The sequence below is a fragment of the Siphateles boraxobius genome, unplaced genomic scaffold (genome assembly GCF_051911475.1).
Source record: "Siphateles boraxobius isolate OS27281-9 unplaced genomic scaffold, OSU_SipBor_1 207, whole genome shotgun sequence".
NCBI classification, from domain to species: Eukaryota; Metazoa; Chordata; class Actinopteri; order Cypriniformes; family Leuciscidae; genus Siphateles; species Siphateles boraxobius.
This window is the reverse complement of record NW_027508819.1, coordinates 1,666,204-1,679,303: the sequence shown is the minus strand read 5'-3', so window position 1 is coordinate 1,679,303 and position 13,100 is coordinate 1,666,204. Positions and strand designations below refer to the sequence as shown.

Here is a 13,100-nt window from a genome sequence, read left to right as displayed (position 1 = left end):
TCTTGTCGTTGAGCTGCTCCTCTAAATCTTTTGACATGTCATAAATGCGCCTCGCGATAGTGTTGTTTGACAGAGGAATAGCCTTTAGTTTACTTTAGTTGCATCATCACTCGTAGCTGAAACCACATCAATAGCAGAAGGAAGTATTAATGCCTCAGCTAGTGTGCGGCCTCTTACACTGAGCCACTCTGTAGGAGGCGAGCTGGGCACTGAAGCACAGATGCTGCTTTAGTGAAGCGACTCTGTTGTTGCAATATTGCCCATACCACGAGATTGTTGTGATTTATTGGTGTACAGGTCATCATAGGTCTTCATTTAAACCAAAATGTATAACACTTTTTGGGGCCATATACCTATAGTTAGCCTATAACAGTGATTAAAGTTAGTGTGTGGCTGGGTGTAATGAACATATTATAAGTATTTTATTGTGTAGGACCAGGCCTATCCCCATTTGTATAAAATAAAGTAAAAATTCGAGATAAATCGCTGTGGTGTGTCAGTTGCATTTGATTACTTTTAAAATACCAGTAAAAACTAGTGACAAACATTATCAACATGTATTTTAAGCTATTTCCTCAACAAATCATTTTACATTTACTGGTATTTAATGCAAAATAAGAATGAAAACTATAAGTATAAAGCAAACATAAATTAGTGCCATTCATTAGCCCACAAACAACAGAACATTTTTAAAATACTGGTTTCAGGCTGGAAATCATGCAGAGAAGTTTTGAATGGGCAAGAGGGAGGCTGATCATTCTGCCGGCAGCGGGATCGGTTACTCCGTGACATAGCGGAATATATTGCAGAAGTAAACGCATGTAGACCGCATGAACAACAAGGTAAGTACAACATTAAAAATCTTTGCATTATTATTTAACAGAATGTATTTGATAATAGCCTACAATAAATTATTACAAATCTATCTACAATTACAGATATAATATATATTTTTTGATGTAAGCTAAGTACTTATGGGTATTAACGTTAAATAGCCTTCATTATTTATTTATTTTTGTAGTAAAACTTGTAGTAAATATCACTAATCTACATAGTGGACGGACATGGTACATTAACTGTTCTGACAAGACATTCTTACCACATTAAAGAGCATTTCATGCATTTTAAATACATTACATTTAAAATTTTATGGAAAACATTGTATTCCCTTAATATTGTGTTTCTAGATAAACCTCTCTTTGTGACTTGTAAAACTTGATCGGATTAAAATGTCCTTGTTATTATTGTTGCAGCCAGTTCCAGTTATCAGGCTCCACTTACTTGTAGTGGAGGTAGAGGAGCGCCCCATTACAGCATCACTAGAGAGCAACTTTCTTTTCTTTTCTCGTGTGGTTTATCTCTTTGATCGATAGCTGAGATTCTGCAAGTGTCTTTGGCAACAGTTAAACGACGAATAAAGTAAGTTGCATCAAGATGTAAGCAAAGTTCGTTTTAAACAATATGATGCGCATGAAATGAGCATTGTATTTACATTCATGCATTTGCATTTAACTCTTTTCAATTCATGCATTCCCTGGGTATCAAACTTGCATTTTTATAGCGCCATGCTCTACTATTTGAGCTACAAGAACATCTTTAGCATTATCTTGATAATAAACAAGTTATGTTTGAATTGTTTGTTTCGGGAAGTTCAATTTGAATTGGTCTGTGACATATTCTGATGTAACTGATGATGCCCTCGATGACATGATCAAAGATATTGTGGCTGGGAATGACCAGCTTGGGTCTGAGGCTGTCAGGGCACAGTTACGAGCAGGTGGAGTACGGGTGCAGAGAGACAGAGTGAGAAAGAGTTTAGTACGAATCAACCCCAGTGCTGCAGCTCTAAGAGCAATGTCACAAAGACCACAGAGGCGATTGTACAGTGTAGCTGGACCAAACTCCCTTTGGCATAGTGGACATAGACAAATGAAATGCATCTCTGGGCTCTTCATTATGTCTACTTACCACGGATTAACAGGGACTTGACTGCATTCATTCAACAATGGAACAACCATGGGCTGAGAACTGAAAGACATCAGTCCCCAATACAGATTTTTGTCCGAAGCTGCCTGGGACAACAAGAACATAGAACCATAGCGATGCAAGAAATCTTTGGCAGAACAGCTGGGCCAGCAGATGAAATTGTTGTACAAGGACCATCTGAACAAGGAGAAACGACATCGAGAATGCAGGGGGCAGCAAATGTTGACTGGCCAGACAGAGTGCCAGTACCACAGAATCACTACTCAGTGAATAATGCAACCTTGGAGCAACTTGCTGCACGATTTAATACACTTGGTGGCGCACAAGCAGAACTTGGATTAGACATCATTCGCAATGTTTTGTCTTTTTTGACATCTTTAAATCAATCGTAAGAAAAGGACGAGTTCATCCCAATATAGAACTTATGACGGCATGTTATGGTTGACTTTCATTAAATGGACAAAACATAGAGCTAAGTTTGATTAGAGTATGGTCCATTATACATTATTGCTTTCATCTTCTATTTTATATTCGTATTTGTATGAAAGATACGAATCTGCGTTGATACCAAAAACACTTGTGTGTCCAAAACATCCACAACCTTTTTTTTGTGTGTGTGAAATTTGGTCACCTTTTTAAATTTCTATGGACCCAAATAATTGCTACTCGCGGCTATGACTTTAATAGTCATTATTTAAGGTCATGTGCCTCTATCTTAAAGTCTTCTGAAATAAAAGTGCCCAGTTCCCACACCAAAAGTGTTTTCTGATTTACTTTTTCTTTGACCATCAAATACATTTAGATCTCGCCCCCAAAATATTTACTAGAACTGTTATAATTTTTTTCTTTTTAAGATTCAGATGTTTGCAAAACAATCAAGTTTTTTATTGAATGAACATAAGCATTGATTTGTTCTGTATTGTAATACAATAACACCAGAATAAAATGTTTTATTTTGAAACACTGAAAGGAAATAAATGGAAACTTGGCAAGCTAAAGCCATTTTAAATAGTTAAAGTCACAATGAAATGAAAGTTCACAATTCATATAGATGTAAAGTTCTAAAATGTTTATCTGCATGTTATTTCATCACTGTTTGCTCTTCATCTTCAATCAACAGTAACTTCTATGAACCCCTCTCAACAATTCTCTTCTCTGGTGACATAGGATATGTCTTCATGTAGGGTGAAGAAGATGGGTTTCAACGCCTCCCATCCACTTGTTATTGGCATGAAATATTTCCAGCAATAAGCAAAACAAATACATGGTGGTATGGTCTCAATTTGAGTGAGGCAGATGTTGGTAAAGTGTGGAAACTTTGGCCCACCCCATTTCATGTGTTCTAACCTAAAAACATTTAGAAAAATTACTCTCACAAATTGAGACCTTACCACCATGTGTTTGTTTTGCTTATTGCTGGAAATATTTCAAAAAAATGTTTGATGGTAATTTACTCACCCTGATGTCATCCAAGATATCCATGTCTTTCTTTCTTCAGTCGAAAATAAATTAAGGTTTTTGAGGAATACATTCCAGGCTTTTTCTACACAGAATGGACTTTAATGGCAACCATCTATCCCAATGTTCAAAAGAAGGTTCAAATGTCTGTCTCAATGCAGCTTCAAAGTCTCTACACGATCCCAGTCGATAAATAAGGGTCTTATCCAACGAAACGATAGGTCATTTTCAAAATATATATATATATATACTTTAACCACAATTGTTCGTCTTGTGCTGGTCTGCGACGTGGCACGCATTACGTCATCACGCTGGATAAGACCCTTATTTCTCATCGTGTAGAGACTTTAAAGTTGCATTGAGACAGACATTTGAACCTTCTTTTGAACATTGGGATAGATGGTTGACATTAAAGTCCATTCTGTGTAGAAAAAGCCTGGATTGTTTTCCTCAAAAACCTTAATTTATTTTCGACTGAAGAAAGAAAGACATGAATATCTTGGATGACATCAGGGTGAGTAAATTACCAGCAATCATTTTTTTGAAAGTGAACTAATCCTTTAAGAAGGTGATGCTTATACCTTCCCAAATCCGAGAGATCATTTTATTGCAAGGAGCATTAATTCCTTGAATTCCTCTTCATCTGACACCTCTTGGTAGGTAGAGAGTCAGGGCACAGGTTGAAGCATAAGAAATGGTCATACAATTCCACTTGGCACTTTTGCTGAAACCCCAGTGGAGGGACAGAATCTGTCTGCAGTTACAAACACTAGGACATCCTCAAAGGATATGCCCACATCTTCTTCTGTTTAAGTTTGCAAAACAGAAAATGTAAAAGGCAAGAAGCAAAATCTAATTACATAACAAAACAGTGTGCAGTTAAAGAAACACTTACCTTGAATCAACATTAGCCAGCATTCCCACAGGAAGATAGTCTCCTCCTCAAGGTCTCGCCTGTTGCTCCCTGGTGAACTCCAGATGTCGAAGAGGTCTCTGACTTCATTTCTTGTTAGGGCACCTCTTGTGTTGGTAAACAAGGGGAGGAAAGCTTTCCAATTATTAAGCACTACTTCCCACAACCGGCCACAGGAGTTCAGCCCAGAAGTGAACTGCTGGATAATACTTGCCACTGTGAACAGAAAAAAAGTAATAAGACTGACAAAATCGCTGTTGTCAAGGCACCTAATATTTACAATACAAAGAGTCAAAGCAGCATCTCAGTAATAAACCTTTAAATATTGAAAAATGTGATGACCCTGATCTTAATAGAAGACCAGAGATAAACATTACAAGGTGATACAAAAACACTCCAAATGTTTTTGTTTTTATTAAAAGAAACCGAAAATCCGTTCACTCGTTGGCCGCCATAGTTATTTACATCTCAATGCATTCTAGGTAGTAGTGACGTGTTGAGGTTGTAGCCGGTTGTAGCAGCTTCGTTTATTGTTTTTTCAACGTACCGGCTAGCTAGGTAAGTTTTGACAGTAGCGAGATGAGCACGTCTGCCGTTCAGCCTTTTCAGTTTGAACCCGAGCGCACCGTAGGCTTAAATCAGGAGAATAACCCGGAAGACGATAGGCCTGTTTTGATAATATTTAGATATTCTACAGGATGAGTAATCACAAGGTATAATCATTAGTATATTATTAAATATAATATACTAATATGAAATGAATGCTTTGTTAAAATAAGTACTTTTCATTCAATGAAACCATGTCAAATTTACAAAAAGACCATTGGTAAATGGAAAATCTCATCCACATTCACTATTTCCTAACATATAGGATGGATGGATTTAATGATCTGACATATGCATGTATGGAACAACATGTCTAAATATGGACATTACAATGGCAGAGACCCAACATAGTACACCTTATTGGGACCTTTTTAGGAGACATTTTGAGACAGCTGGAAGTTACAGTAAATGTTATATATTTATTTACCTGTGGTAGATCAAGTGGGTCACTAACTGCCCAAAAATTGTGGGCAGATTACTCAAGGAGGCTGTGAAAATGTTGGGGACCCCACAGTCGCAAATCCAGTCCCCCGGGGGGGTTTTAAGCTCCGTCAGCTCCTCTGGAGTGCTGCACCTAACAACCTAAACTCATAGAAAAACATGCGGACTTGAAAAATATTAGTTACTGAATACATTGTTCTCCTTAAATGAGCACATAACTACATTATGTGGCATGTAAAATTACTTTAATTACCTTTGCCAGCTTTTCTGCGAGGTCATTTTCCAGGAAATTAGTACGATCAAATGTGGTGAGGTCTGGTTTCTGGCCACACATGATCATGAAAAGCTCCTCGTTAATGCACTGAATTATGGACGAGGCCATTAGTCTTCCTGCTGTATAAATTTTATTTTATCGCAGCTGAAGAGCAACTGTCCAGGCTTGCCCTCAAAAATCCCAAGATTGTTTTGGAGGCTCAATCATGAGGAGTCTAAGGAAAAAAAAAAGTTAAGATACTGTAGCCTAAAAACAATGTCACCTTAGGCCTGTTAATAATCATAAATCCTTAACATTTCATGATAAGTTTGCATTGATACGAAACAACAAATTTTAATTAATTATCTAATGAATTTATATAATTGTTTTGAATTAAAACTTTTAATTAAATCATGTACCTAATTAATATCACCGTATTCAAGATATAGGAAAACTAGATATTTCTAAAGCATCTGAGCTGAAAGTGTTCCTGTAGCTCAATTGGTATTGCATTGCATTATCAGCACAACGGTGCAATTGGGTTAAATTCCCAGGTAACACACAAACTGATACAAATGTATAAATTGAAAGTAACTACGGATCAAGTTTAGTCCAATAATCAAACCTCACAGCTGCCAAAGGGGCATGTCTAACTGTCACATATGTTGACATTATTATGTCATCAAAAAATTATTATTAATTTGTAGCTGCTCTTTAATGTTGTTTAAGGCATTTACGGCAAAAACAAGTAAGGACTTAAACTGATATTGTACAGAAACACACTTTGAAACCTAGACATTTTCAAACTTTTGAAGGGGACTGTAGACATTACTGTATATACAGTACGTGTAATATCTAATGTACCTGAAAAATGCTCTCCTTGGACCTCCATAGTCCTCAACCATTTCTCCCACTAACTCAATATTGATAGTTTTGTGCCACTCAAAGTACCCTCTTGACAGGGCCACACATGCACCCTTTAAAATGTTTTTACGTCTTGCTATGACAGTTATGTGGGAATAGAAGTCCAGGTTGTCCTCACAAAGCTCCTGTAGAATTGCTGGTAGCTCTCGGTCATGCTGAAAATAAAAAGAAATAAAAATTCACCAACATATTAAATTGGATAAAAATATATTTTCACTTGAAAATAAATAAATAAAAAATAATAATTGATAATAAATCTATCAATAAACTAGTGCAAAATGCCTGTGCAAAGTTTTTGTGTGTCTATTTAATAATTTCCGGTAGAATCTCAGCCAGCATCTTTACTTCCACATAGCGCGTTTTATAGCGAAGTGTACTAGCAGCAAAACTTTAATAAAATTCAACGATTTAATAAAAAAACAATGATTTTAGAAACCGATTCGCTAGTGGGATTTCGCATGATACGAGAGAATACTCACCCTCAAACTTGTCGATGTAGCTCGAAATATATAATTTAAAGCCCTTCTCTTTCTTACTCTTATGTGTAACAGCTAACTGCCTCACAATATTGTTGACATCATTCGTTAACCACTGGAAGTTCTTGTAAACAGCGAATGTAATTTGCCATTATCTCCACCTAATGCAAAAACGGCTTCCGACGCAGCACCGGATGTAACTGGGCGGGCTGAGACAAAACGCGGAAGCAATCGTGCATAGAGCTAAATTCGCTAAATTGACTTCAGGTGTGTAAGTGTGAATATGTGTGAGTGTTAGATTGAAGGATAGATGGATAGATGTACATACGATTGGACTATTTCTCCTCACCGGAGAAGCCAGGATTACTTCTTCAATGTCAGAACCTGATGAGTCTATATAGAAGTCCTCTCTAATTGCCAAAAAATAGGTACAAAATGGAAAAATATATTTATAGTTGGCATTTTAACAATGAAATACATCTTCAGAATTTCAGCAATACATAAAACACATGTCTTGAAATGGTATCTTGCATTTAAAAAATTTACACTTATAATAGTGAACCTAGCCTGAAGGTCATAACGGCTGGGGTGTACTTACACTGGGATTGTGTTTGTGTGGGCTGTATGGCTGCCACTTCCTGTGGGGACACTTGCAGTGGTGTCGGCTGTATGGCTGCCACTTCCTATGGGGGCACTTGTAGTGTCGTGGGCTGCATGGCTGCCACTTCCTGTGGGGGCACTTGTAGTGGCGTGGGCTGTATGGCTGCCACTTCCTGTGGGGACACTTGCAGTGGTGTGGGCTGTATGGCTGCCACTTCCTGTGGGGACACTTGTAGTGGTGTGGGCTGCATGGCTGCCACTTCCTGTGGGGGCACTTGTAGTGTCGTGGGCTGCATGGCTGCCACTTCCTGTGGGGGCACTTGTAGTGTCGTGGGCTGCATGGCTGCCACTTCCTGTGGGGGCACTTGTAGTGGCGTGGGCTGCATGGCTGCCACTTCCTGTGGGGGCACTTGTAGTGGCGTGGGCTGCATGGCTGCCACTTCCTGTGGGGGCACTTGCAGTGGTGTGGGCTGTATGGCTGCCACTTCCTGTGGGGGCACTTGTAGTGTCGTGGGCTGCATGGCTGCCACTTCCTGTGGGGGCACTTGTAGTGTCGTGGGCTGCATGGCTGCTACTTCCTGTGGGGACACTTGTAGTGGCGTGGGCTGCATGGCTGCCACTTCCCGTGGGGGCACTTGTAGTGGCGTGGGCTGCATGGCTGCCACTTCCTGTGGGGGCACTTGTAGTGGCGTGGGCTGTATGGCTCCCACTTCCTATGGGGGCACTTGTAGTGGCGTGGGCTGCATGGCTGCCACTTCCTGTGGGGGCACTTGCAGTGGCGTGGGCTGCATGGCTGCCACTTCCTGTGGGGGCACTTGCAGTGGCGTGGGCTGCATGGCTGCCACTTCCTGTGGGGGCACTTGTAGTGGCGTGGGCTGCATGGCTGCCACTTCCTGTGGGGACACTCGTAGGGGTGTGGGCTGCATGGCTGCCACTTCCTGTGGGGACACTTGTAGTGGCGTGGGCTGCATGGCTGCCACTTCCCGTGGGGGCACTTGTAGTGGCGTGGGCTGCATGGCTGCCACTTCCTGTGGGGGCACTTGTAGTGGCGTGGGCTGTATGGCTCCCACTTCCTATTGGGGCACTTGTAGTGGCGTGGGCTGTATGGCTGCCACTTCCTGTGGGGGCACTTGTAGTGGCGTGGGCTGCATGGCTGCCACTTCCTGTGGGGGCACTTGTAGTGGTGTGGGCTCCATGGCTGCCACTTCCTGTGGGGACACTTGTAGTGGCGTGGGCTGCATGGCTGCCACTTCCTGTGGGGGCACTTGTAGTGGCGTGGGCTGCATGGCTGCCACTTCCTGTGGGGGCACTTGTAGTGGTGTGGGCTGCATGGCTGCCACTTCCTGTGGGGGCACTTGTAGTGGCGTGGGCTGCATGGCTGCCACTTCCTGTGGGGGCACTTGTAGTGGCGTGGGCTGCATGGCTGCCACTTGCTGTGGGGGCACTTGTAGTGGCGTGGGCTGTATGGCTGCCACTTCCTGTGGGGGCACTTGTAGTGGCGTGGGCTGTATGGCTGCCACTTCCTGTGGGGGCACTTGTAGTGGCGTGGGCTGCATGGATGCCCCTTCCTGTGGGGGCACTTGTAGTGGCGTGGGCTGCATGGCTGCCACTTCCTGCGGGGGCACTTGTAGTGGCGTGGGCTGCATGGCTGCCACTTCCCGTGGGGGCACTTGTAGTGGCGTGGGCTGCATGGCTGCCACTTCCTGTGGGGGCACTTGTAGTGGCGTGGGCTGCATGGCTGCCACTTCCCGTGGGGGCACTTGTAGTGGCGTGGGCTGCATGGCTGCCACATCCTGTGGGGGCACTTGCAGTGGCGTGAGTGAAGTCCTTCACTCTTACTCTCTCCTTTGTCAATGTATATGATTATATGAATGGTGTGCAATTTTGTGCAAAAGTTAGATTTTGATAGTACTATGTTTGGTTGCCGTATATATTAGGTATTTTGCAGATTGGGTGTGTCGTTTTGCTATTATAACTTGGAAATTGCTATTTTTTTATTTGTAAATTAGCAACTGAATTTAACCATTGCACAGCACCACTTTATCACCAATAATTTTGTATAACTTTGTAGTTTAAAAGTATTTTTATCTTGACAATTAAAACATCAGACAGCCCTACTTGAACAATAAATTACGTTTTTTCATGGATTTCATGGAGAAATGATTCCTCTCGAAAACGTTGGTCTGCGTCTGCAGGATCTTCCTCAGGATTTAAATTAACCGCCAAAACGCTGAGTTACTTGTAGTAGCTAGTGACCCGCTTGTGACAAAACGAACTCGGGCCGATGGTAAAGACACACAGCTAAACCGAGTATGGACCTGACACCAGTACAACTGCTTTCAGTCGATACTGGCGGGACATTCTAAAACGCTTAACGTGGCTTACTGTACTAAGACAGTGATATTAAAAGACCAAACTCTGTACACATCATATTAATAAGCCATACTATGTATTTATTAATATGATGTGTACTGAGTTTGGTCTTTTAATAGCAATGTCTTAGTAAAGTAAGCCACGTTAAGCGTTCTCTTACGAGAGGTTCTCTCGTATTGTGTAAGTTTCGCTTACGCTACGGGAAAGATTCATCTTCTCGAGATATTGAAGCCAAAAAATTATCCTTGATTTTTGTATTTATTGTCAACGCAGTGCAGCAGCTAGCAGACCTAGAGCAGGCTGTCTAGCGTAAGCGTGCTCATTGGCTGCCCTGCGGCAACTGCAGCAGCCTACCACTGAGCCCCGTCCAATGAAGGGCGCTCGCGCCCTCAACGCGTCTTAGCCCACCAGAATGGGCATGGCTTAGCGTATATAAGCGGGGTTCGGAGGCTGACCCTCTGGTTTTCATCGACTGAAGCGAAGCTCTTCGCATCGCTGGATCCTGAGAAGCCGCCGCCACCGCCGTTGAGAAAGCAACAAAGCCAGCTTAGGACAGTGCCTGAGGAAGCTGGTCGTTTTCGCCGCCTTCAGCCATCCGTGCGAGCTACGTTATCCGGCGACGTACCCTTTTTCTATAAAGCATTTTCAGCTAAAAGAGCAAGCGAGACGTCTTTGTAAAGATGTCTCGCACTTCCTCCGGCCCGTGCAGAGCCCCGCTCAGCGTCGGAGACCGCCACGTGATCTGTGCTTCTGTCTAGGCCAGGAACACGCTGCTCTCGCCATCACATCAGGAGGATGTGAGCATTCCGAGGAACTTCAAAGGTCGACCCTTCAGGCTCGACTCGAAGTTTTTACCACCGAATCTGTCACTCCGCCCTTTGTAGGCCCGCACAGGAAGAAGCGCAGTTCTCAAAGGCCGCCAGAGCCTGTGGCCGTTGCGAAGCGCTTGCCGAGTCCCTCCCTCGAGCTTCGCCCTCGCCTTCTCCGTCCCCCCTCACCGATGCGCAGCTGCCGGCACTGCCGTCGCGTCAGATGACGAGGCGGAAGAACTCGCCGCAGGAGACAGCTGTTCCATTCTGGCATCGGACAGTGAGGATTGGTCGAGTTCTCATCACTCCGCCTCCTCCTCGATCCAGGAATCTGGCAGGACCCGTGCTGGAGTGGATGCTGAGCTGATGCGCCTCCTCTCGCAGGCTGCTGACCGACTCGGCCTTGAGTGGTCACCGCCTAAGGAGCCCGCACCTAACAGACTCGATGGCTGCTTTCTTCATCAAGCGCCCACAGCCAGGCCTGCACCCTTACTCCGGAACTCCACTCAGAGCTTGCTAAATCGTGGAATGCACCTTTCTCCGCGAGGCTCCACTCTTCTGTCTCCGCGTCGCTCTCCCAAGTGGATGGCGCCGCCGAGAAGGGATACAGCTCTATCCCCAAGGTAGAGGAAGCGGTTGCAGTGCACCTTTGTCTGCCCTCCGCGAGATGGCGCTCAAAGTCTGCCCTCCCGTCGAAAGCCTGCAGGACCACGTCTGCCCTTGTCGGTCGCGCATATGCTGCCGCCGGACAGGCTGCGTCCGCCCTGCACTCGATGGCTGTTCTGCAGATCCTACAAGCCGATCTCCTCCGTGAGTGGGATAAGAAAGGCCCGGACCCAGCTGCTGTTACGGACCTGAGAAGCGCGACCAAGTGTGACCAAGTCTGCAGCTCAGAAGCTACACTTCGCCTATGTGCTATATGCTTATACGGACCAGCGTCGCCGCTCTGTATTCCATGTGAGTGCTTATGTACATGCGCTTATTTCCCGCTTATCTGGGATCCCGGGTTTTTCTGGGACTCATGAAGTGGATGCTTGGCGTGCACGGCGTTGACAAAGGGTTCCCGTAGCGTAAGTTAAACTTACGCAATACGAGAGAACCTCTCGTAAGGAACGAATCGGTTACCTAACGTAACCTCGGTTCTCTCGGTTCTCTCTCTCTAGACAGCCTGCTCTAGGTCTGCTGGCTGCTGCACTGCGTTGACAATAAATACAAAAATCAAGGATAATTTTTTGGCTTCAATATCTCAAGAAGATGAATCTTTCCCGTAGCATAAGCTAAACTTACGCAATACTCGTTCCCCCATCTAGAGAGAACCGAGGTTACATTAGGTAACCGATTCATTTTCTTATAACGGTTTTCTATGGGAGAAAACTGCTTAACGTGTAATTAAACGCGTTGCGTTCATTCTGGGCTCATCTGATTTTTTATTCATAGTATGGTTTATTAATATGATGTGTCCTGAGTTTGGTCTTTTAATATCACTGTCTTAGTGCAGTAACCAACGTTAAGCGTTTTTCACGTTAAGCGTTTTAGAATGTCCCATACTGGCCCATACAAAAAACAACGTCAGTCAGCCAAATATGTTATCCGCGGTCGGCACGGATGGCCTATACGACGGTGAGCCAACAGTTACGCATTTCAGCCGGAAGCTCTTTGCAGTTTTAAGTTTTATAATGCAATAGTCTGAATTTATTTAGATAACTGGCTAAAATATTGTACAATATTTGAAAATATCCAAATACGTTTCCAACCCTAAAAAAAAAGGCCTAAGTCACATAGGCCTAACTTACCTATCTAGTAGAGTTGTCTGCTCCTCTTCTGGGTAGGGTGACCAGATTTCTCGGAGTGGAATACGGGACAGATACAGAACGCATGCGTATAGAGGGAATGCACGTGACGTCACCGTTGGCCGGAGTGACTGCAGTTACGCCCACAAGTGGCAAAAAGACTGAGCGGCAGCATTGGTTTTCAGTGTGAATGCTGCGGAAAAACACACAAAACGCGTCTAAAACGGGAAAGAGCTTTGAGACTGACTGTACAACTAGATTTGACAAGAAATATGAGGAATATTTTTACAGACTACCTAAAGCTACAGAACAGAGAAGCAAATAGATCGCTGCAATTCATAGAAACAACTGGACTCCAGGCAGCGAAAGGTGGATTTGCAGTTATCATTTTTGTGTCAATATGCTGAATTTAGTGGTAAAATCATTCTCTATATATTGTATTGTTATATATTGCAGTGACAACTCATCAAT

At 43.4% G+C, this 13,100-nt stretch overlaps 1 protein-coding gene across 1 annotated transcript; it reads right to left on the bottom strand.

Moving 5' to 3' along the window:
• Positions 1-4,339: 4,339 nt before the first annotated feature.
• Positions 4,340-11,113, bottom strand: LOC143745589 (uncharacterized). Its single transcript, XM_077237707.1, has 5 exons — positions 11,029-11,113; positions 7,386-9,450; positions 5,658-5,892; positions 5,391-5,545; positions 4,340-4,573 (listed from the first exon to the last, which is right to left on the bottom strand). The coding sequence occupies exons 1-2, from the start codon at positions 11,111-11,113 to the stop codon at positions 7,652-7,654; spliced, it is 1,884 nt and encodes a 627-aa protein (XP_077093822.1). The 3' UTR covers positions 4,340-4,573; positions 5,391-5,545; positions 5,658-5,892; positions 7,386-7,651.
• Between the last annotated feature and the right edge of the window lie 1,987 nt (positions 11,114-13,100).

Excerpts from the sequence above, each read along its gene's own strand:
- LOC143745589 (XM_077237707.1), bottom strand. The coding sequence starts at position 11,113 with ATGCCAGAATGGAACAGCTGTCTCCTGCGGCGAGTTCTTCCGCCTCGT. Across the intron at positions 9,451-11,028 it reads GTGCCGGCAGCTGCGCATCG|GATGTGGCAGCCATGCAGCC; the intron begins GTGAGGGGGGAC and ends GTGCCCCCACAG.